Consider the following 25,417-nt stretch of genomic DNA (forward strand, 5'->3'; position numbering starts at 1 on the left):
GGCGGTACGTTCCTTGGGGTCAGGACCTGGCCTGACCCCTAGCCCAGTGCTGCTCAGAGAAGGCAGCCATCAGTAAAAACTCTCTGACAAGTGCACATGTGTGAGATGAACCGAATAAGTGTGAGCTGTGAGCCCGGAAACAAAAGGAGAAAGGGGAGCATGGAGGAGCACAACTGACCAGCACAGGGAGAGAAAGGAGGCGGCCTGCAACTCCTCGACTGGCCACCAGGCAGCGCTGTTGCTCTGGCGCAGCCCTAGTGACTGCGGCCATGGGGCTTGAGTGCTGGCCTGGCCTGCCAACCTGCAGACTCCGGTGTTCGTGACTCGTCTGGTGCCTGACCGTCCAAAGTCACCTGCCCCCTGCCGTCATCCTGTTAGGGGGCAGGAGCCACGTGTTCTCGAATCCTAGACAGGGAAAGACGTTCTGTGTATCCTGGGCAAACCAAGTCTTAGCCTGACAGCCCCTCTGAAGACAACCGAGTGGCTTTTTGGCTCGTGGTGATGGTAGCCACCCAGTAATTCAGAACAGACAAGTTGGGGAGGGACAGCGGCCGCAGGCCTGGATCAGGAGGAGGCGGCCAGGAAGGGCCCGGATGACAGGCCCACGGGAGGAGAAGAGATGCAAGTGGGAAGCAGTCTCTGAAGTGGAGCCGGGCCTGGGCGTGAGGAGGGCACTTCCCGTCCGCACCTTGACTCTCCTGCTCCCCCTGTCCGCAGTATAATGTCCCGCCCACCAGCCTGGCCACGGAAGGGCTCCCCAAGGCAGTGCTCCGCCCTCGCCTCCCCACTCTCCTCAGGAGGCACCTTCCTGGGATGCCCCCAAGCCGCCCCGCCCCACCTCGATGAGTCAGAATCTCTGCTGGTTCCCCCCAGCGACACTCAGGAACTGTCCCCTGCTCTGACCCCGCACGCCCCCTAGCACCCGCTTCCAGTTCACTCTGCATTCCCTTTATGGAAGGTGACTCATCTCTCCCTATAGCCCGAGGCCCCCTGGAGGCACAGAGGCTGGATTTGTGGGGGGATTTGTGTCGGGCTTCAAAAGGGTGGAAACGATTGGACGACGGTGACATCATCCTGTCTCTTCAGACCCATTCACAGCCCCAGATGACATGAAACTGAAATAATATGTTTTGTTTTGTTTAAGTCATTAAAGTTCCAGCCCTTGAAGCCGCATGCCCTGGAGATGTGGGGACTGGGGAGTCTGACTCATGGGAACCACCTGGAAATCTGCCAGGGCTTTGGGTTGATCCCGGAAGAGGCCGATCCTCATCCTCGTAGCCTCTCGTAGGCCATGGGTGTACGTAGTGGTGGGCTGGGTGCCTGGGTTCCGATCCCAGGTCCACTGTCTCACCCTGGGCTGGCCGCCTCTCTGTGCCTCTGTTTCCACATCTGCAAGATGGGGGTAACACCGGCTCCTACACCCTAGGCTCCTTGTGAGGATGTGAGGACTAGATGAGTCACCGTGAGTGGCCGTGCAGGGGGAAGCACCACGTAAGGCTTGGCTGCCTTCAGTTGGCATTGGGTCTGCTCCTCCTTGCGCGCTGAGGCCCAGTCTACAACCTGGGCATCCATTCTGAACCCACGATGGGGTGGAGGGCTCCCCAGGAGCTAGGACTGTCTCATGAGTATCAGGCTTAGGACACAGGGGGCCCTTGAGGTACCCCCTCCGGGAAAAGGGAGGAGAGAAGGCCCTGCCCTCTGCTCAGGCACCAAGGGGCTCAGACGGAGTCAGAGGCTGAGAGTGGCCAAAAGTGAAGGGTGTACAGGAGCTGGGTGCTGAGGCAACCTGGGGCGAGCCTTCCCCAGGCACGGCTGGGCACTCACTGCTCACCGTCCAGTTCACCCACGGCGTCTGAGGAGAAGAAGGGCCTGGCACCTCACAAGGTCACGCGAGGACAGTGGATGTGAGGAGAGGCCAGGGTTCCATCCACCCAGGCCCACGGCCACACAGACCGGGCGGTGAACCTGGAGGCCTCAGGGCCCAGGAGCCAACCTGGATGGTGCTCCTCCCCAGGACCCCGAGGGGAGGCGGAGAGAAGTGGCGCTTCCTGAGTGCCGACAGGCTCACGCTGTGTCCCTGCCGCTCACATGGTGAGGGAGGGCTCGGCAGGGGTGCTGTGCAGAGGCCCAGCCTGGAGCTGCCTGAGGCACAGGGAGGGCCGGACAGCCTTTGCTGGCTTGAAGATGGAGGGGCCCATGAGAAGGAATATGGGGGCTCTAAGAGCAGAGGGTGGCCCCTTGCTGACAGCCAGCAGGGAAACTGGGACCTCAGTCCTGCAGCCACAAGGAAGTGATTCCTGCCAATAAGCATGAGCCTGGGAGCGGGTTCTTCCTCGGGGCCTTCGGATGAGAACTCAGCCCAGCTGACACCTTGATTCCCATCTGAGACACCCTGAGACCAGAAAACAGCCACGCCAGGTAGACTTCTGACCTACTGAACTGTGAGATAACAAAGGGGGGATGTTGAAAGCCACTCAGTTTGTAGTTACCTGTTATGCAGCAATAGGAAACTAATAGGCTTGGTTATTATGAGTTTTCAAAGGGGGACCTTGACTCTGTTATTTGGAGACACTGGGTAGGGGGGTGGGGGCATTTCAGCAGTGGCTGCAGCCCCTACCCTGCTCCCTGGAGGCTTCTGAGGGGCCCCCCTAAGGCCCTGCTACCAGCCTGATCCTCAGCTCCCCAGCTACAGGCGTGCTGTTGGGGAAAATACTGGAAGGTGGGGAACCAGCCTGAAATTGGGGGAGGGGGTGGCTTCTGGGCAGGAACAGAGGGGAACAAAGGCCACAGGTCTGACAGTCCCCAGTCTGACATGGCCCTGGTCAGCTGGACCAGCTTCCATCCAGTCTGACTCAGCTAAGGACCTGTTTCTTCTCGAGGGGACAGAGTACTATCTGCACCCAGTGTGCTCGAGGCCAGGAGCGTGGAAGTCAGACACTGGCCCCGGTGGAGACAGGGACATTCCTGAGTCCCATTCCAGCTTATGGAAACGGCTGCTGGAAACGCGGATTAACTCTGTGGCAGCTGTTTGCACTGATTTATGGCCCCTTCCGGACCCAAAGGCTCACTGCCCCACTCGGCTCCAACTCCCAAAACGCAGCAGCCTTTGCTGTTTTCAAGACGTTTTAAAAAATAATATTTGAAGTGCTCTCTCTGGTCATACATATTCTAAAAGCAGAATAGAAAACGTTAGCTTGGTCCAGTGCAAAGATGAAGCTTCCAGCAACGAAACAGTCCATATTTGTAAACAATACGACAATCTCCTTAACCCCAAAAGGGGCTCTAACCAATCAATAAGAAAAAGACCAACAACCCAAGAGAAAAATGGGCAACTAACATGAAAAAATTCACACACAGAAGAAATGCAAAGGGGCAACAGACACAAGAAGAAATGCGTAATCTTGTCAATAATGGAAGAAATGCAAATGAAGGTAAGTCAGTTATCATTTCTCCAGCAGCCATGTACTCTAAGGAGTAAAATTTGTTCAAACCTTTTGAAGAACAATCCAGCAATACCTGCAAAGTGAGAAACGTTTATAATGGTCTTTGGGCAATTCTACTTCTAGGGATTAATTTTACAGACCTATGCAAAGACCTGTGTTTACTGCAGCTCAGTTATAAGAAAAAATCCAAATCAAACTGGAATGACTTTATGAGCCCCATATAATTGAGTAAATTATGGGTTTTTTTTTTCATTCACATGCTGAAATCTTATGTTGTCATCAAAAAGGGCAGATCAGACCTAGTCTTCCTCATCTTCGTGGGCTGACGTGGAAAGAGGCCAAGACATATGTTCAGTGGAGAAAAAGCGAGTTATAGGAGAACACAAGTAGTAGGACACTGTTTCCTTTCTTTCTTTTTTTTTTTAAGCACACATGTATTTGTACATGTACGAGAAGAGCCTGGAAGGATGGATTCCATACTTAAGAGCGGCTGCCTCTGGGAAGAGAGGTGCGGGCTAAACAGATTTGAGCCACTGGCCATCAGGGCCCTGCCTGCTGACAGAGGGACTTCAGGACCAGATCTGAGCAGGGCTGGGGTTGAGCGGCCCTCAGGAGGCATCCAGTCCAGCAATTCCTGAGGTGTGCTGGGTGGACCAGGCCTCTTACCATAAGCGCAACAAAAACGAGAGGGGGGACCCATAACTGATTAGGTGGAAAAGGCTAAATATTGCTGTATTTCATCAATTCTAGGGCGTGGGTTTTGTTTTGTTTTGTTTTCTTCATTTTCCATCTCTGAAGTTGAGATGTGGCTCATCATTTATGGTGTGTCACAATTTAATTAGCATTTTTTTCTTTATTTGAAAATATAAGCTATCAGCGCAACTTCCACTGGTGGTAAAATTCAGTTTGCCTGCCTCTGAGACTGAAGATTCATATTAGCACATAAAGGCTCTGAAAAGTCCTGCAGCAAAGAAACGTGTCTACTCCCGATTTCTCCACTATATCTGACACAACCCCCAACTTTTCCTTTTCCTTCTTAATTCTCATCTTTGCCTTTCCCTTTGTTTACAAATGAGATCATGCTGGGACTCCATGGAGGCCCCTCCCCACCATGGATGTCTGAGAAGGCAGAGAAGTCCCTGTCACTTTCCAGTGCAACTGGGCCGAAGGGAGGCACACTCACTCTTTAAAACTCTGTATAGGGACTTCCCTGGTGGCGCAGTGGTTAAGAATCCGCCTGCCAATACAGGGGACACGGGTTCGAGCCCTGGTCCAGGAAGATCCCACATGCCGTGGAGCAACTAAGCCCGTGCGCCACAACTACTGAGGCTGCGCTCTAGAGCCTGCGAGCCACAACTACTGAGCCCATGTGCCACAACTACTGAAGCCCATGCGCCTAGAGCCCGTGCTCCACAAGAGAAGCCACTGCAATGAGAAGCAGGCGCACTGCAACGAAGAGTAGCCCCCGCTCGCCGCAACTAGAGAAAGCCCGCGTGCAGCAACAAAGACCCAACACAGCCAAAAATAAATAAATAAATTTATTTAAAAAAAAAAAAACAACTCTGTATAAAGACCATTTGGCAAAAACCGCAATAGCAACAATTGTCATCAAGAACCATCAATGGATGCTTTAAAAAAAAAAAAAAAGTGGGTAAAAGTCTGACAAGAAACAGGATGACTGCAAAGTGTCTCCTAATGAGATAACTGCCAACACAAAGAGAAAAAAAGAAATTTGCAGAGGAGAACCATGGCAGACACAACTCTGACCAAATAATCTATTAGCCAGAGGGAAGACACACTGATGTCATGTCCTCCTGATCGGAGCGGAGAACAGTATTGCTGGTGTGGCGCTCCTGCCCCAAATGCAGAATCTCCACCTACTCAAGGGAAAACATCAGATACACCCAAATTGAGGGACACGCGGCAAAATAAACAGTCAAGGCTCCTCCAAAGTGTCAAGGTCATGAAAGACAAACAACCTGCGGCCCCGCTCTAGGTGGACGGAGTCCACAGATGGACAACCAGACTGGATCCTGAGCCAGGAACAGGGTAGCAGTGGGAGAGCTGTGAAATTGTTTAATAACCGTATTGCTATTGATGTGAATTTCCTGGCTTAGAGAACTATAAACTGTCACACAAGATGTTAACACTGGACGCAGCTGTGCAAAGGGTATACAGACGGGCACTTTGTGTAGCATTTTTTGCACCTTTTTTGGGTAAGTTTAAAATTAGTTAAAAATAAAAATTATACTAAAAAGTTGTATACAGTCAGCCCTCTGTATCCATGGAGTTCAACCAACCACGAATAGAAAATATTCAGGAAAAAAAATTCCATTAAGTTCCAAAAAGCAAAACTTGAATTTGTCATGTGCCAGCAAATATTTACATAGCATTTTATTGTATTTACAACTATTTACATAGAATTTGCATTGCATTGGGTATTAGAAGTAATCTAGAGATGATTTAAAGTATATAGGATGGGACTTCCCTGGTGGCGCAGTGGTTAAGAATCCGCCTGTCAATGCAGGGGACACGGGTTCGAGCCCTGGCCTGGGAAGATCCCACATGCCGTGGAGCAACTAAGCCTGTGCGCCACAACTACTGAGCCTGAGCTCTAGAGCCCCCATGCCACAACTACTGAAACCTGCGCACCTAGAGCCCGTGCTCCGCAACAAGAGAAGCCACCGCAATGAGAGGCCCACGCACCGCAATGAAGAGTAGACCCCGCTAGCCGCAACTAGAGAAAGCCCGCGCACAGCAACGAAGACCCAACGCAGCCAAAAATACATACGTACATACATACATACATACATAAATTTATAAAATGCTATAAAAAAATTAAGTATACAGGAGGATGTGCGTAGATTCTGTGCAAACACTATGCCATCTTATATAAGGGACTCCAGCACCCTCTGAGTTTGGTATCCGTGGAGGGTCCTGGAACCAATCCCTCACAGATATGAGGAATGCTAATGTGAACTTTACAATAAATCCATAAAACTGATATAATTAAAAATAAACCCACATGATGCATTTCAAACATGGGTGTGGGTGCTCAGGAAGGATGGATGGAGAGGGGAGTGCTGTCCAAGGGGCCTGGTCACAGGGTCGCAGAGGTCACGATCAAGGACGCCAGCATGGATTTGGTGCTAAAAAGAATCTCAGGAACCCAGGACTCATAGGGTCACAACACACCGCGTGTGGTCTGAAACACCACAACCCAGTGTCACCCAGGAGAATTACCATCTATTGAGTATTTATGCCTTAAATGCATAACCACGTTTAATCCTTATAACGACACTGTGAGGAAGGGGCTGCTATCATTATTCCCATTTTACAGGTAGGAAAGCTGAGGCTCCATGGTGCAGTTAAATAACTTGCCTAAATGCACACAGCCAGGCCATGTGAGTCCAGATTCACCACAGCACTGCTTCTGAAAAGACTGCTGCGGAGGCGTGCGTCCCCTGGACTGAGCTGGAGGCACAGAGTGGCCCATGGTCAGTCCTCCCACCTCTCTGGGCCTCTCTCCTCATCTTTAAGATACGGAGAACAGTTTGGGGGCATCAAGAGCTCAAGATCTCTTTCAGCTGGAAAGACACTAGGTGGGTCTTACATTCACACTGAAGTATAAATGACTGGTGTCTAGTACTTTCTGATCAACCTTGACCAACAGGTGTGTTTGAGCATCCGTCTGCCCTACCACGTCCCGGGGAAGAGATGTTGAGATTTCTCACCTGGGCACCGGGAGACCGAGTGTGAAGGGGGAAGAAGGCTCTGGGGACCTCGAGTCTGCAGGGGTCAGTCATCTCAACAAGGGGAAGGGGAGCCAGAGGTCCCAAAGAGAGCGTCTGGCTCACCTACGGGCCCGGGTCAGCCTTGCACAGGCAGGGGCTGCAGGGACAGGCCTGGAGGAGCCATCAGGGCCGGGGTTGGTGGGGGGGGGCCGCTCGGGAGTGCCTCCTGAGAGGGCGGGTCTGTGGGTCAGGAGGAGACAGGGGTTCCCAGCAGGGTCTGTGTAAGGCGCGGGACAGGCCCGAGCATCTCCGTGTGCCGGCAGATGAGCAGGAAGCCTGGCATCTCGTCCAGAGCCTCCCTTTTCTCAACTGAAAAAGGGGATCATTACAGCCCCCTCGGGAGGGTTAGCACCAAGGGGAGGAGAAGCCGCCCACCCAGGGCCAGGCCGGCCCTACGTGCTCTCCTCACGACTCCCTGGGCGAAGGCGTTTACCTCCTCTGGGCAGGTGACAGATGGGAGACTCGCCAGGGCTCAGGACTGACTCGGGCCCCGGGGCGGGGCCAGCTGCCTCCTAATGCGGACACGGGGCCCTGCGCTGCAGACCCCGCACCTCCATCCGAACGCGGGGTCTCTGCCTGCACGGCTGGAAGTGGCTGCCGTGGGAACGAGGACAATGTTTCTCCCAAATGCCCCAAAGTCCTGGAGTGGAATCAGGCACCGAGCACCCCACGCCAAGGCCCCCGCCTCCCTGTCAGCCCACGGGGCCCGAGCCTCTTCCGTGGCCACCCGCTCTGCCGGTGTGCCCAGGCCTGGCCTGGCGCCGGTCCTCCCTCACACCAGACCCCTCGGCCCCGTGACGTGGGCAGGCTGACACCCGGGGAGCCCTGGGCAGGTAGGTGCCACAGGGCCAACTCCTCACAGGCCCACCCGACAGGTGTGCGAAGCATCGTCCTGGTGGGTTAATCCAAAACTCCAGCCTCCTGCACAAAATCGGGGCTGGAAGCTAATCCTGACTCGGGAGTAACAGTCCTCGGGGGGCTACACCCCTCTCCTCTTTGTCCTCCGAGACTCCAGGCCCTGCTACTAACTACCAGCTTCTGCCACGTGCCTCCCACCCAAACCCCGGGCACCCTGTGGGACCAAGGGGAGGAGCTGAGAGCACCTGGGCGCCCACCTCTGGGCCACACCTGCTGCAGTGGACAGGGCCAGACTTCCCCACACCTCCCCCCGAGGTGATGACAACCGTGCGTCATAGACGAGCAAAGGACTCTGAGAGGGCCAGTGACCGGCCAGGCCGCACCAGTGGGGCTGAGATTTCAGCCCAGGCTTGTCAGTGCCGAAGCCTGTTCTTTTCCATTACAATGTATCGCTGTTCTCAAAAGGGACAGGACTCTTGTTTCCTCAATAACCACACGGGGCAGAGACTCCATGACCGAAGCAGGGATCTTGGCTGGACAATGCCATCGCTTGGACACCAGAGGGCACCCGGGGGCAGTGCCAGCTGGCGGTGCAAGAGCAGCGGGGCCAGAGCCCACACTGCATCCATCGTGGCCTCGACCCCTCCTCGTCAGGCCGGGAGCCAGATTCGGGAACCACTGGCTAAGAGGACACCCAGATGGCGTGGGTTCAAACCCCAGCTCTGCCCCTAGTAGCTCTGCGGCCTTAACCAACTAGATTCGATGGGTATCAGTATCCTCACCGCTACGGGGTGGTAACAGTAGTGCCTCCCTCACAGAGTCATCGTGAGGATTAAATCAGCTAACACAGTGCTTGGCATGCAGCTAGTGCTGCCGGGGTGCCACCTGAGCGCTGACAAAGCGGCCCTAGAGGAACGGTGACCTGCAGGCGCCACAGTACTGGGGACAAAGGCGGACCTGGGGCCCAGGCCTTGACTCCAAGGCTCCTCCTGCTCTCTCCTCTCCCACCCACGGCCCTCCGGCCCCCTCCTCTGAGTGAGACCCCCCCGACTCGACCACCCCCCCACCCCGAGGCAGCTGCCCTGCGGGAATCATGTCTCCCAGGCTCTAAGGAATGTCATTTTCTCTTTGCTTGGTGTCTACATTACTCCATTTCAATCCAGCCTCCAAACGGCCTGCAAGATGAGCCCTGATTAAATTCCCATAAAACCACAGGCAGAGACGCTCGATCTGCGGTGTGCACCCCCCGTCCCCAGGGAGGCCCGGCGTCCGGATGGCCATCTGTCACCCCCAGAGCGCATGTGTGGGAGCTGCCGGGGCAGCCACACCTCATCGGCAGCCGTCTCGGAAGGGCTTCTGAGCCCTTTGCCCTGTGGCCTGAGACCCTCCATCACCTGCTGCCCCCAGGGCCAAGGATACAAACCCACAATCTCCAATCACAGCCCAGCTTTCTCACCCATCGCTCCGGCCAGCTCAGGAGCCGGCTAGAGCCTTGCCCAGGATCACTTGGCCTAGGGCGGCAGAGCCAGGCCTTGGTCTCGGGGCTTCCACCTCTAAACCCCGGCCCTATGCGGCAAAGCAGGTGCCCACGAGAGAAGAGGCCTGCAGATGCGTGTCCAGCAATCCTGGCAGGTGACGCAGCCTCCGGCTCCCCCCAAGCCGGCAGCAGGCAGTGTTCAACTTCTGGGAGGCTCCTGTACTTGGTTTGGATTGGATCCAGGTTCAGTGCCATCTCTGCCTCTGGCTAAAGGGTGTGGGTGCAGCCCCGCCCAGAGGCAATCACCTGTTAGGGAAACCTGTGGCCCAGGCACTCTGGGGTGGATCACTCCGTCAGCCAGCCTACTGACCTCATGTTGTATGACTTGTTATGTGGAAGGAACGTGCTGCTGAGGTCACCCACCCTGGCCAGCGGGAAGGGGAAAGGTCATTCCAAGAGCCATTCACCCATGGCTGCCGCAGGCGGGAACCCACCTCCCGGAGGGGAAGGCGGACAACCAGTTGTGCCCCAAACCCATCCTCCCCGTTCTGCCACGGTGACGGAGCTCCCAAATGTTAGCTGGCCACATGGTTGCCCAGAATAAAGACCACTTTCCCCGATTCCCTTGCAGCTCAGTTTGTAACTCGGTTCTGACCACTGAGGTATGAAAGAGCATCTCTGTAGCTGCCAGAATTTTTCCTTAAAAGATACCCAGGGCTGTTTCCCTTTGCTTCCTTTTTCTTAGTCCCCTCTCCATCCTAACGTCTAGACTGTAGATGTGGTGGTTGGAGTTTCAGCACCACCTTGGACCAGGAGGGCCACACCAGAAGAACAACGAGCTGGGGGAAGCCTAGGTCCCCGCCATCACTCGCCAGCACCGGCCAGCCTTTCTCTGGGCTTTTACGTGAGAGAGAAATGAAGTCCATCTCATTTAATCCACCCTCCAGGTCTCTGCTATGGCAGCAACTTTGTCAGCGGGTTTCAGACTGACACGTCTGCAGCCGGAAGGACCCTGCCTCCCCTCCAGGCTCTGAACTAGGAAAAGATAAGCTCTGGGAGTGTGGAACTGAGACGGGGCCAACCACACGGAGCCGCCCAGGTCCTCAGACAGGTGAGGCTGGGAGCTCCGGGCAGCAGGCCTCACCTGTCCCCCACAGCTGATGCTCTGTACAGAGACGGATGGCCCGCCTGAGCGTGGACCCTCGGTCCAAGGGCTCCGCCTGTTAGCCCCGGGAGACCCTCCCCCTGTGCCACAGCCCACCAGCCCACCCCCAGCGCCGAGCAGGGAGCCCTGTCACCTCCCTGCAGCAGCCTCACCCACTGCCCTGTCTTCTGTGCAGGCACCAAGGCTCTCTGCGGACAGGGAGAGCCACGCTGGCACAGGGGTGGCGACAACTCCAGGAGTTTCTGCCAAGCCCCTTCTCCCAACACAAAAGCGGTGTCACCTGGACTGCTGTACTTGAGGAACTGAAAGGGTAACTACGGCCCTTTACAGCAGGCCTAACAGGGCTGCGAGCCTCCAGGAATCGCAGGAGTGCGGCAGGGCAGCGCCAGGGATGCGCTTCCCAGAGCAGGTTCTCGGCATCCGCGCCAGAAGCAGCCTCGTCTCTGGGAGGATGGGGGGTGGGAGCCAGCAGTGCTTCCGCATGTACCGCCCCGGGTGGGCAGGAAAAGGCTCCAGGAAGTCCCAGCCTCTGCCTGCCCTCCTGGAAGAATACCAGCCCGGCTCGGCGTGCACGATAAGGAAAATCCAGGGTGCAGCGGTCACGGCCCACCCACACAATTCCTGCTGGCCCAGGACCAAGCCGGTCTTGAGAGTTTGGTCAACAAGTTCTCACTGGGCCCCCTAGCAGGCAGCCCCTGAGCTGACCTCACCTGGGTTGGAGCTGAGCGGGGTCTGTCTGTGTCCCCGCTGGCGGCCAGTCACCAGCGCCTCACACCTGTGGCTGGGTGGGAGGTCGCCCTCGCAACAGTAACGACCATCAAACTCTACCTCTAGGCCGCGTCTGCACCGCCTGTCTAAAATGTATTCTCATCTCCTCACTCACCAGCTCACATACCTTCAAACGCTGCTCTCGAATGGAGTTTCCCAACTGCCCAAGGTGTCCGAAGCCCCCCCTCTGACCGATGGTCTGCAAGTCCACACAAGCACCCCACTTCAGCTCCCTCCCTGCTTCGCTCACACCCCTGCCCTGTCTGGGAGGCTTTCGCCCCCTCAGTACTCACCCCCCAGGGACAGCCCTGCTTCCTGTGTGCCCTGCGGTCCAGCCGCTGAACACGCACGCTCACACTCTAGGCCTGGGCTCACCCTTGACCCCAGCCCTGATTCTCTACCCATGAAAATGGAGACAGACTCCAAGATCCAATCCAGATGTCTCGGCGCTTTCCAGTGTAACAGGAGCAGGAACAGTGGCTCCCATTCCTGAGTGACCCCATACTGTCATCTCCTGTCCCTTCGCAAATAGTTGGCATCTAACACACACACTTCCTGGGAAAAGGTGGATTTCCTTTCCAGAACCAACGTTCAGCCAAAGCATCACTATAGATCTTCCTTCTCATCTGGGGGTTCTGGTTCAACCCAGGGAAGGAATGCAAAGGGAACGGAAGTTGACACGGTCACTGACCACTCCAGACCCAAGGATGGGAGGATGATAGCATGTTGAAAAACCCTGCCTGCTTTGGGGCCCCCCAGGATGTCACGTCCACGTTGTCTCCTGGTGACGGCCAGGCACCCAGGGCAAAATGCCTCAAGACCTCTTCCAGGACAGCCAGGTCCACCAGCCAGCTCTTGCACAGAGCAGGTTCCTTAGAGAACCAAGCACTCACCAATTCTCCTGACCAGGGTCCATGACTGCATCCATGCCAGGTGCTTGCTAGATCCAGGGCCCTCTGACTATGGACATGAGAGTCAAGCTTAGGGGTTAGGAGCTGGGGAGCCTGAGTCAGAGAGACGTGGCCAGATTCTAGCTCTGCAGCTTACAGGCTTGTGTGATGCTGGCACACCTGTTAACCTCTCAGAGCCTCCTCTGCAAAGCAGGGAGGATGGATGATCTGGCCTACGTTCAGAAGCACCAGAAGAGAGAATGTAAGAAGAAGGCTTAGCCCAGTGCTGGGCACACAGCATGTACCCAATAAATCCTGCTCCTATTATTCCCATGCTGGTCCCGTGAGCCAAAGCACCCAACTGGTCCAACCATCACATGAACAACACCTGGGGCCAAGTCACCATCCAGGTCAGGGTTCAAGGCAGCCCCTTTAGGTCACACACATGTGGCCTGGATGGCAGGAACAAGGGCTGCCTCTCCTGCCTCTAAGATGGATTCTCACGCAGCCCCAAGGCCCAGGCGAAGCACTTTCTCTTAAAGGTAAACAAGAACCCTCAGCAGGGAACGCCTGGACCAGGGGGAGAACTAGGAGGTTACTGTTAACGTGAATCTTTCCAGAAAGCCCTTCTCACGTAAACAATCACTTTGGAAAGGCAGTCTGACTTCTCTGGAGCTGCCCTGCCCTGGGACGTGGGGAGCACGAGTCCTCGGGGGCAGGGGCCGCAGCTGGCAGGAGACGCTCCCGCCTGCGAGAACAGAGCGTACCCCGCAAGGTCCAGCCACCACATTACATATCTCCGTGTCTTTGATTAAAGGCCCTTCAATGTCTCTGTTTGTCTCTTTTGCCCGGTTACATAACTCCACTCGCCCGCCTGCCGCTGAGCTATTCTACACACACTTCTGCTCTCTAACCACTGTGTTATCTGGATACTTCATCACCACTCATGGGTTTAAGACAACAAAACTTGAAGTGGTTGGAGCCACTCTCCCAAAGAGAGCACCCCAGGGCTTTTACTTCCTAACTCCGCTGGTCACAGAGGGAGAAGGAAAGGCCCTCCCCAGAACGTACAGCTGCTTCCTGGGTCAAAGTGCTTAAAAACACCGGACCCCCGTCCCTCCTCCCACCCCATGCGATGACCACCTTGTGTCCACGAGGTGGGCCGACCGCCACGGATGCTGAGCCACTCACGTCCGTACCTTTCATGTAGGCCTCGATCTTCCGGATGAGCTCATAGGACTTGGACCGGTCAAGCAGGGTTCTGATGGCGGGAAGGGGGTCCAGGACAATGGTCTCAGGGTGGGCATCAATGTATTCCTGAGAGGAAAAAACACTCCGGTTAGAGAGGGAAGACTGATGCTGAAACGAGGGTGACAAGCAAGATTTCATCCCGCGTGCCATCCCCACATCCATCTCTCTGTTCTCCATCCCCCCCAACAGCCCTGACTTCTGGTTGAGGCATCACCTGGTCTCAGGAAACTGCCTCCACCCACTCAGTCCCACTGGGATCACGTGACTTTGGTCAGACCAATCAGCATGCTCCACCTCCTGGGGCTGCTGGCTCAGGAGAGGACATGTGACCCGAGTCCATTCAATCAGAGGCAGGCTCAGCGCTGTTGCTGGGAATGCCGGGACAGGAGCACTCTCCCTCCCTGAGGACAAGAGGAAGCTGGGAGACTGGGCAGCTGGGAGCAGTCATCCTGGGATCTGAAGGAGAGAGAGCTGATGGAGCCCAAACTCAAAGTGGAGCCCAAACTGAGAAAACAGAGCCGAGAAAAGGAGAACAACTCGGTTCTGGTCAGCTTGTTCAACTCCTGGATAAAGCCTCACCTGAAACCCGATCTGCTCCACGGGTGGATTATGCTCAATGAGTGGCCAGCACCCTGCACTGATAAGGGTTCTGAGGCAGGGCTGGGGAGAGTGGGATGCCAGGATTCAGTAGGTCTGTGGGAAGGTGATGAGACACTCGCCATGGGGCAGCAACCCGGCCCGCAGGTGCTCACTCCAGTAAGTGCTTATTAATACCCATTAGCTTCATGGTAGACCATGGAAATGCAAGCAGAACTATGATAAGATTAGCCTTTAAGGAAGTTACAATCTTCTTGGGGAAATAACATTAAGGCACATGAGGAACAAGAAACCATTATTTGCAATGTAATTCAACAGAAGACAGAGCAAGATTTTTCCAGGAAAAGAACTCAGGGATCTTGGGCCACCATGAGACACCTCTGTGACTCCAAGAGCTCCAAGTCACAACAGGGGGCTAGAGCAGCTTGTCAGGAAGACAAAGTAAATGAGAACCCCTCTGGCTCTAAAACTCCATGATTCTATGGACACAAATGGGGGATGCTGGAGTAACAGGAGAGGGGCTCAGAGACAAGGCTGGGTGTAAGGAAGGCCATTCACTAGCTGTTGTTGTTACTGTGGGTTGAATTGTGCACACCCACCCCCGGATCTGTTCAAGTCCTAACCCCCGGTCCCTGTGAACGTGACCTTATTTGGAAATGTCTTTACAGATGGAATCGAGTTAACATGCGGTTATACAGGATTAGGATGGACCCTCATCCATTGACTGGTATCTTCAAGACGAGGAAAATTTGGACACAGAGACACACAGGGAGAAGGCTGTGTGAAGATGAAGACAGTGACCGAGCTCAGCTACAAGGCAAGGATGGCCAAGGACCACCGGCCACCAGCAGATTCCCCCTCAGTCTCCAGAAGGAACCAATCCTGCAGACACCTTGATTTTAGACTTCCAGCCTCCTTAACTGTGAGAGAATGAATGTCTGTTGTTTTAGGCCACTTAGTTTGTGGTACTTTGTTACGGGAGCCCCAGGGAATAAATACACCAGCTTAATTCACCCCTCCCCGCCCATTCCACAAGATCTGTTTGTGAGGTCAGCAGAGGCCAGGAGGAAAAGCCATAATGCTTCTCTTCTAGTAAACCTTATCAGAAAAAAGAACGCTCCATTTGGGACTTTTTTTCCCCCTGGTGAACCTATTTTGGTTCCTAGTAATCATTTTTAAGAGCTCTCAACACAAAAGCCAGAGATTCATATCTACCTCTCTGAAATCTGTTCCCGCCTTGTGTTTCATACCAAAGTAGCTGGTTATGAGCTCATTGGTGTCCTTTTCTCTGGACGTTTAAAAGAAGTCTCCGTCCCTGAGGGGTGGCCAGTGCACGCATCTGGGAAGGCCTTCTTCCCGTCCTCACACCTGTGAACTCCACAGGGCCTACACGCTCTCGCCGCAGAAGGTCCTCTCCCAGCACGTGCATCTGCAGACCCAAATGCAGAACAGAAGCTGCCTTCGCGACTTCCTCCTCCTCCTGAGAGCCTGGCCCGCTGCCCTGCTCATACAGAAAAAACAGGCAGCTGACGCAGGAGGGCCCACGTCTGGCACCCACAGGGGACGTGGGAACGAGGTGAGAGATGTCTGTAAGGAAGGTCTATCCAAGGATATACCTTGGATAGGTTCTCTCTCCTACAGCCTCACTTCGGGGTACCTCTCTGCTGCAGGCTCCCCAGAGGCAACTCTCCCCATCGGCACTGTTCCTTTACTGGAGCTTGTTCCTTTGAACCAGATCTACGCTGCCACAAGAGCATGTCATTCGTGAGACACCAAGATCGACATATACGACCGAAATCATGTTAATGTCCTCGTGTTAAAAGGTCATCCACTCAACAAACTTCACGGCATCCACGGCGCTCAGGGCATCGTGCAGGGTGCAAACAACACTGGACGAATGACAGCCTTCTAGGTTTTCCCCTACCGCATCTGGCCAATGAATTCACGTTCTGGGCTATGAACTGAAAGCACTGCAATGCCCTCACCACCCCCTGCCAGGAAGCAGTGCAGTACAGAGGGGAGAGCAAGGGACCGAGAGCCAAGAAACCCAGTCTCCCGCTGTGATCACCTGCCGCTGTCGCCTTGGGCGAGCCATTTGGTTTCTCTCGTCTCAGTTTCCTCTCGGTCTGTGAGTTGCGAGTATAAGTTGGAGAAACCTAGGAGTAGTGTTTAGGAGGCACACTTCAAGGCCACACACGGGGCTGTTCTAGAACAGGACGGGCAGCCACTGGTAGAGGCATTACAGGTAACAGCAGGGACACACACAAGCTCACTGCTTTCCTTCAAAAGGAAGGCGACATCAGAGACGTTGCTTTGACGGGCTGGCCCAATTCTCCCCCAACCACCGAGGTCCAGTAAACCGTGACCCGCCCTCAAATATCCCCACCGCAGTACCGAGAAGAATGTCCACATGGTTGCCAGATAACACAAAGCTGGTTCTGGTTCCACTTTTGTGCATTAGGGCAGCGGCCTTTATAGAGAGAACTCAGACTCATTAAGACGTGAACTGAAGCCAAAGAAGCTAGAAGAAACCAAAGGGGGGAAGATGTGACAAGCAGGCACCAACAAGCTTTTGAGCCGGGATGAAAGCATCAGAATTAACAGAAGAATTATTCCTAAACATGATCTCTGTTGGGACGAGGACAGAGAGGGCAAAGAAAGAGTTTTTCCAATCACCCCATTATCCACAAGTGGATTTTCTTCCAAGCCTTTCAGTTTATCTATTGTATCGCAGGCTTCATGCATTTTTCACAGGTCTCTTAGAATTACCAAACAAATTGCTGGAAGGGTGAGCGCCCTATTACTGTTTTATCACCACTCGGAGGAAGAGAGGCCCAAACCGTCTCCACGGCAAATGGTAAACACATGTTCTGTTAGACAGCCTGCCTCGAAACACCTAGAAAGGGATCCTGGAAGTTAACAGCGAAGAGCCTGGCTTTAAGCAGCTAAAGCAAGGCAGAGATATATAGCTCGGGGTCAGCAGGGCCAGGAAGAAGTCTAGAGAATACTGACAAAGGGGCACAGATGGGCCAGATGTCCCCCCCCACCCCCGCCGAGGCCCATGGGGTGATGATGCCAAGAGGGGCACCGGGCCCTCTGCTGGGCTGGGGAGGAGTGGGCAGGGGTCAAGTTTTCCCCACGGACAGTCTGAGCCGAATGAGAGATGAACCAAGATGAACATGAGAGATACCATTTCCTCTGCAGTTCCATCTATGGCCAGGAAAGGAGCAGGAGTGGGACACAAGGATTTGCTCTCAGCTAATAGAAAATGCAGGTGGGAGTCCCAAGTTCAAATCCTGCCTCTGCCACCTTGTGTCTGTGAAGAAGAAACTGGAATTAACCTCTGACATTCCATTTCCTGTGTGTAAACGTACATTTTGAATAAAACCTATCTCAGGGAGCTGCCGTGGACGACGACGAGATGAATGACAGATATGAAAAGAGTTGGTAGGGGGAGTTCCCTGGTGGTCTAATGGTTAGGACTCAGCTCTTTCACTGCCGTGGACCAGGTTCAATCCCTGGTTGGGGAACTGAGATCCTGAAAGCTGCACGGTGCAGCCAAAATAAATTTTAAAAAAAGAAAGAAAGAAAAAAAAAAAAGAAAGAAAGAAAAGAGTTGGTAGATACAAAAACAAAAAGGATTCTCATGGTTCTGCAGCACATGGACTCAGGGCCCAACCCGACCTAAGATCTCTGAGCCCGTTGTACCCTGCTCTGCCTGGCAGACGGGGGGGCGGGCCACCTCTGCACTTGGGGTGAGCAACCAGAGCATGACACGCTCCCCGGCCCAGGGCAGCCGAGGCTGCAGGGAGCAACCCTCTGCAGACAGCTCAGGTCCTGACAGAGCCCAGCTGCGGTTGGCCAGCCCGCTCCTCACAGGGAAGCAGGAAAGGCACCCAGTATCCACCCCCTGGATCCTCAGGAGGTAATAGGGCTCTGGCCCACTCCCCCAAAACACCGCAGGTCTCTTTCTAGGAAGCGGTAGCACAGGGAGCTATATTCAATATCCTGTGATAGACCATAATGGAAAAGAATACTAAAGAATGTATATATATATATGTGTAACTGAATCACTTTGCTGTACAGCAGAGATCAACACAACACTGTAAATCAACTTATACTTCAATTAAAAAAAAAAAGTGGCGACTCATTTTTCAGAGATGTGTACTAAAACAATTTACAGATTAAATATGATGTCTAGCATCTGCTTCACAATAACCGGGCACAGGGAGAGAAGTAGGTGAGGCACAGGTGAAAGCACAGCGGCCACAAGCCGCTGACTCGTGAAGCTGGGTGAAGTACGGGGGAGTGCATTGCAGCATCCTCTCAAGCATTTTTAAATTTTCCAAAACAAAAAGTTTGGGGGGAAATGGAGGGAGTGGGGGAAGTAACGAGGTCCTCCCTTTCTTCAACTCCCTGCACCCACAATTGTGCCAGAAATGAGTTCAAACAGCAACACTATCTTTCAGGAAGGAGCAGGAGGCCGCCACCCAGATGGGAAACACAATGAGAGATTACTCATGGTAAAGATGATAATAAATAATCATAATTGATAATAATTTAGAATAATAGCAGCTACCATTTACCCAGGACTGGCTACATGCACGCCACTGGGTAAAGTGGTTTGCAAGTACTATTTCTTTTAACATAAAAATCCTATGAGGTAAGAGCCAAAACTATAAATCTCTTAGAAGAACACACTGGTGTAAATCTTTGTGACCCTTCGATTAGACGATGGTTTCTTAGGTATGATACCAAAAGTACAAGCAAGAAAAAATGATAAACCGGACATCATCAACAGCAGGAGCTTATGTGGGTCCAGGATGCCACCTGCCTTGGACCTGGAGTGAGGGAGTGCCCGGGCACGGCCTCACCTCATCACGCTCGGGACCCAGCAGCTGGAAGGCTGCCTGCTGGGCCGTGTGCCCCTGAGAGCCCAGCTGGGCACAGCCTAGCCTCTAACCCCGACGGCAGGACTGGGAATTCAGGCTTGATGGACGGCTCTGGAAATCTACACCTCTGGGGGAAGGCGAGCTAGGATGGAGGAAGGACCACCACACAGAGTGCTGGGAGCCCCATCTCCTCTCTGGGCCTCAGCTTCCTCTTCTGCCAAGTGAAGGCCAATGCTGGGAAGAGGTTACACGCGTAGGAAGGAGCTGGAGGCCGCCAGACCCGCGTCAAATCCTGCTTTCCCCACTTGCTGTGTGGGGCCTCTGTAAGCCTCACTCCTCATCTGTCCACAACTCAGTAGGGCAGGTCTACAATAGGAAACAGAGGACCAAAGCCTGGGGCCAGCGGTGGGAGGAGAATGGAGAGGCTGGGAGTTGCCTGGACCTCCCACGAATAAGCAGAGTCTCCTACTGGGTCTCTGGGTGGCCGGCTATTTGAAAGATGACTTCGTGGGTTCACATCCAGCAGGCGCTTATGCAAGCCCCACAGCGGAAGCGAGCCTGATGCCCTGTTCTTGGGGCACTGTCAACCTCCGGCGAAGGCAGGGCAGGGAACAGCACGGCGAATGCTAACAAGGGGCACGCGCAGGGCTGGGTGAGCTAAGCACCGGCCCCCCGCCAAGCGTTCTGTGCATTAACCTGCAGCCTGGAGGGAGAATTTCACAAAAATCCTGCTAGCCGGGTCCAGTGGCGGGGGGCGGGGACCAGGTTGGAAGCCATTCATGGAACAGGGGATTGACAGCACCCGGTTTGTTGGAGAAAGTCCGTCTCTTGGTTTGGTAACTGGCCTCCTTCCCTCCAGTGGCCCTGTTCCCCACCCCGGGAAGAGAGTGTCACGGGGCAGGACGGGAGCTCTGCACTGGGAGTAGGAAGCGAGCCCACTGCCCAAGGCTGGGGAAGGAGCGGAGAAGGGTAGGGCTGGGCCGGGCGCAGGGGAGCGGCGCTGCTCTACTGCTTCATCCGGTGCTCGGTACGCGGTGTATCTGTGTGTAGCAAAAATTCATCAAGCTATTCACAAAATGCACACTTTTCTCTGTGTATATTATACTTCAATTTAAAAAAAAAAAAAAAAGGTGGGCAGGGAGAGAAAGCAAGCACTGGCCTAAACAGCAAGTCCCTGCTCTGCAGTGTGGCCTGCCTTGCGCTTACCCGGTCTGGGACTCCAGCCTCCCATGTGGAGTGGATCAAAAGTGGAAAACGGGGGCCCAATTCCACCATGACCACCTCCACGGCCCTGGGAGCCATCACCACCGATCACGGCGGCGATCACTTGGGAATTACAACCACCTTTTGTGCTAAATACCCCCATTGGGACTTCAGAATCCTGATTATCACTTGGTTCTAGAAGTAGAGAAGCATCGGCACTCAAGACGAACCCCACAAGCCACGCACAGGAGAAACTCTCCAAGAAGATTCCCAGGAGCGCACGAATCAGGGTCTGTGTTTCAGTTAACACTCAGCCACCAAACGCGTGCTCAGGAAGAACTCAAATGACTTCCTTGTAGCTGTTAAAAATTACTCGTGGGGGCTTTTACAGGAAAGGGGGTGACCTTGGGCTTACTCAGCATAATCTCACTCCTTCTGGCTCCTCCTGAGAGCATGACCGGCACCCAAACCGTTCAGCTGATGGCACAAAGGCTGACCTTTTAACGAGCTCCTTCCACACCAAGTGGTAGGTGAAAGCCAGGAAGCTTCTAGTTCCTCAAGTCTTGACACCATGATGGAGGTCTTGGCAAGATGCTAGGATGTGTTACTATTATTGATAATTACAACAGTAATAATGATAGCAGCTAACTTTTCCTAAATGCTCACCAAGTGCAGGACAATGTCCTACGCCTTGCAGCAACTGACATTTTATTCCTCACAACAACCCTATATAGGAAGTCCTATTAGTAGCCCCATTTGATAGACAGAGAAGCTCAGGCTCAGAGAACCTCAGTACCTTGCCCAGGCTCCCCCAGCTAGGAGGTAGCCAAGATGGGACCTGAACCCACACCATTTGGCTCCAGAGCCCTCTAGTTTCTAGTCAGTGAAACAGGCATGGCAAACCTGGGTAAAAGAAAAGCATCTCAATTCTAGCTATAGCCAGGATCACTCAGGTTCCTTCTTTAAAAAAAAATTTTTTTTTTTAATTTTCCATGATTTATTTATTTACATAAAACAAAAAAGACTGGGTACTTTTACGTGGGCACACAATTACCATGTGGTGATGTTGAACCTTTCCTTAAGCACCAAGTCATGGAGGTTTAGTGGAATGAAAACTATACTGGGAATCAGAAGCCTTAGAATCTTAGACTCTTGGTGTCACTAAATAATTTTGTGACGTGAAAAAAAGTTACATTTTCTCAGATCTAAAAACCTAAAAACCTTCTTTTAATACTTATGTTAAAAGGAAAAAAAGTAAGCCTTTCTCATGTTCTGCCAGGCCAAGTCTTTAGCCTAGAGGCCTTTAGCCTGGTGGTTCAGCCCGTGAGGCTGGGCACACTGCGTCTGGTGGCAGCACAAGGAAAAGCAAAAAAAAGGAAAGGCTGCAGGCCCACTTGCTCCTCCCATCACCCCAGGGTCTGCATCCTGCTTCACTCTTCACTCAAAGGCCCCCAGGGACCACCACACTGGGCCAGAGTCTGCATCTGTCCCCAACCCTGGCTCAAGACAAACTAACAAAACTGAAGACAGACACTTCTTAGGAGAGCAAACAAATGGCACGGCCGGACGCCGGAGTCCACAGCGGCCTCTGGCAGGAGGATCCGCATGGCACCAAGGGAAGGACGCCTGCCCGACGCACAGAAGGGCCGCTGTGGACACTGCTGGGTGAAGGAATGGGCCCCGTGGAGGGAGGATTAACACTGCAGCAGTGTCGCCGGCAATCCCACCTTCAGAGGCACAGTATATGCTTCTGCAGAGAGCGAGACCGGTCGCTGGGAGGGCAGCCGCCGGTGAGGATGAGGTCACGGGCCGGGCTGAGCAGAGTCTTCTGGGAAGACAACTAGCAAATCCTCTGGGCAGACCACCGAAGCCTGTAATCAACTGAGGCTAGGACCCAATGTCTCTGAGTCAAAGCCTTCCTGGCACCACTCAGAATACCTGCCTGTTCATTAGCGCTTACAGAAAACCACACACCATGGACAGTCCTGAGGAATCCACACTAGGCCCCAGTGCCTTGATGTAACACAGTGTGCCAGGCAGCCACGGCCCTAGCTAAACCCTGGCACCCATGGCTGCTCAAGAATCATAGGCTGAGGGTCTAAAGAGGCAGCCGGATCTGGCATAGGGCTGCGCCTGGAGATTCCTGCAGCTAAACCTTGAGAGTAGGCTCCCAGGAGCCAAGAAAGGGTTGTGGCGCCATCCAGTACACACTAGGGGCAGGACCGCTGAGTCCAGCCACACGGGGAGCCATCTGCAGCCTACTGAGCTGTTCAGTGCGCAACCTGTGTAACTGTCCCTGACAGCCAGCCAGCCAAGGCTTTTGCCTTCCAATCACTGGCAGACCACCCCTTTCAGGCCAGCTGTGGCACTGGGGCAGTCCCGACCCCAGCACCAGGACCCTGAGGCACTGTGAAAGTTAAGGCAAAGGCAGAGTCTAGAAATCTGGGTTCAAGTCCTGGAATCCCCATTAACTTTATGTGTGCTTCTGAAGGTCACAAGTTATTTGTATCTCAGTTTTCTCGTCTATAAACAAGAGAGCCGGAATAATGTATTTTTAACATCCTTTCTGACTTTAAAGTTCTAGGATTCTTTGATTCTGTGACATGATGAACAGAGAAAGAAAGCTCTTTGGGCCTGATGGAGCCAGACTGCTACATGGGAGCCCAGGGCCTGCTGCCCTTGAGCAGGTGCACAGCACTGTGACTGCACAGGACAACCTTGGCAGGGCGGCAGGACACAGCAGAGGGAAGAAGGCCAGCAGGACGGGCGCACGAGTGACAGATAACGGCTCCACGTCGGCGACAGACACCCACTCCCTAGCTCAACCAAGCCCATACACACCCTGAGACTGTCCTCTGCAGTCACCAGATGACTCTCCAGCCCTCACAGACTCAGCCTGGCGTGTAGACGGCATGTCCTCACCTACTACCGCTTCTCTAACTCTCCTCAAATGGCTCCCGGCGAGAGCTGGGCTTCCCCACCCAGCAGACGCCTTGGTCTTAATCAACCCTCGTTTGTATTCCAGAGAGATCTCAGGTGTCTGTGCGCCTAGCCTGAGGCCTCCCAGACAGCATGAGACCAGGGAGGGTGAGAGCCCCTGACGGACGTGTGTGTGTTTGGGAGGGAGGGGGTCACCTCTTCAGCCTCAGAGCGGCCACATCCCACCCACCCTCACTGGGGGCTCGTAAGTGGACAGAGATGCGGGGGTGACTGGTGATAACAGAGTAGGGCAGGGCTGCCATATGGGGGAGCGGGTGGGGGAGCGGGTGGGAGAGCGGGGAAGAGGAGAGGAGAGAGGGTTCCTGGAAGCCAATGACGTTGAGCCACAAAGGGTCACAGGCATGGGACACGTGAAAAGACATTCCAAAAGCAGAGGCATGGGGTGAGGGGCCCGCGCGGCTAGGTGGACGTAGGTGAAGACAGGCGGGAGAGGCAGCTGGAGACAGACCAGCCAAGGGGCTTGGACTTGATCCTAAAGCAATAGGGTCCTGAGGTGGGGAGTGACGAGCCAGCTCTGAGTTTGGCGGTGACCCATCTAGCGGTGTGCAAGGCCAAGGGACCGAGCTCGGAAGGGACGAGGCCTGGGAAGTGTGTCAGGCGCAGTGCTGGCCTTGGGGGCACGTGCGCCGGGCTTCGCCGTTCAGGAAGGACTGAGATGCTGCCTGACCTTTGGCACAATACTGTCTCCGATCTGGCAGAGCTGCTGAAAGGAAAATGACGATGCAATTTGCCCCTCAGCCTATTTTGCTCTTCAGACCCGTTATTTAAGCCCACGAGCTCAGGCCCGGGTGGTTAGGCCCTTCCAGCACAGGGAGTACAGAGGAGAAAGGTAGGGCGTGCACGAGCACCAGACAGGAGCAAGGTGGCCCAGACACTGCCCCTCCCAGGGCCCTGAGTGCCCCACGGAAAAAAACAACAGGATGAGGAGGGGACTGCTACGGTCCCGGCACTCTCCGATTCTCTGCAACTTGGCCAAATTCAGCTGATTAGAAACACCTCCCGAAGTGGTGGGACATGGGCCAGCACTTGCTTGGAGAGAGTGTTATTGGCCCAACTTCTATGGAGAGAAATTGGGCAACAACCAAAATTAAGGCTACATAAATTCAGCATTTCTATATCTAGGTATTTATCCCACATAATTCCATACATGTGCACACAAAGATATACGTACAAAGATATTTAATCGCTGCAGCATGTTTCGAAAACATGATCAGAAATGTCCTAAGTGTCTATCAGTAGAGAAATGGTTAAGAAAAGGATTTAAAGGCCATTTAATGGAATACTATGCAGCCATTAAAAAGAATAAGGCAGCCTGAAGGAAGGACTGATATGAAATCATTTCCAAGAAAGATCACACAGAACAATGGCTTTGTGTGAGGACGGGAAGACCGTCTTTGCTCATGTACACGGAACTCCCCCACAAAGGCTCCAGAATGCTGCAACCATGGCTGCCCCCAGGACGGGGATGGGCTGGCTGGGCAGCAGGGGTGGGAAAAGACTCCCTGAATTTGCTGCATGTGCACGTGTTATCTACATCAGATGGCAGAGAGCCAGACAGAGGGGACATAGGCCAGGCCATGCCTACGGAATCCACCAGAACCACAGTGCATGAATAGGCTGGTAAAACTCACTGTCCCGGGGGCAGGAGGCGGGAGAAACACTGGAGCGTTTGGGAAGCTTCCTGGGAGCAGAACGCCAGCAATAACCCCCCACTGTCCCTGCTGGTGAACAAAAGTCACAGAACCAGGGGTTCAGGAAAGACAAGAAGAGGTTGGAGCACCCAGGCGCCAGGCTCTGGAATGAACTGGATGTGACCTGCGCCACGGACGGAGCAGAGGGAAACCCCTTCCAGATGAGGGGCTGGGTGGGGGAAGCAGAGCACCTGTGGAGGCGGGGCTGGGCCCGAGCATCCTGGGTGTGTGACCTGCACACCCGCCCCAGTGTGCCCGCCAGTGGCATCCAGGTCACAGGCACCCCCATCCCATCCCCAGGCCGGATGCCACCCACGACTGTCCATCCGCCTGAGTCATCTTCCCGGACGGTCTGCGGTGACACGCACCTCGCTCAGCCATCTGGGAG

General features: G+C 54.0%; 1 protein-coding gene across 3 annotated transcripts in view; it reads right to left on the bottom strand.

Annotated features, from left to right (window-relative positions):
• ITPK1 (inositol-tetrakisphosphate 1-kinase) overlaps positions 1-25,417 on the bottom strand; it is a 161,124-nt gene that overhangs the window by 31,403 nt on the left and 104,304 nt on the right. For all 3 annotated transcript variants that reach the window (XM_036843563.1, XM_036843561.1, XM_036843562.1), the window contains one exon: positions 13,595-13,712. In XM_036843563.1, the coding sequence (XP_036699458.1) occupies positions 13,595-13,601 (7 nt within the window). In that variant the 5' untranslated portion in view covers positions 13,602-13,712. The remainder of the gene's footprint in view (positions 1-13,594; positions 13,713-25,417) is intronic.

The sequence above is a fragment of the Balaenoptera musculus genome, chromosome 2, assembly GCF_009873245.2.
Source record: "Balaenoptera musculus isolate JJ_BM4_2016_0621 chromosome 2, mBalMus1.pri.v3, whole genome shotgun sequence".
Taxonomy (NCBI): domain Eukaryota; kingdom Metazoa; phylum Chordata; class Mammalia; order Artiodactyla; family Balaenopteridae; genus Balaenoptera; species Balaenoptera musculus.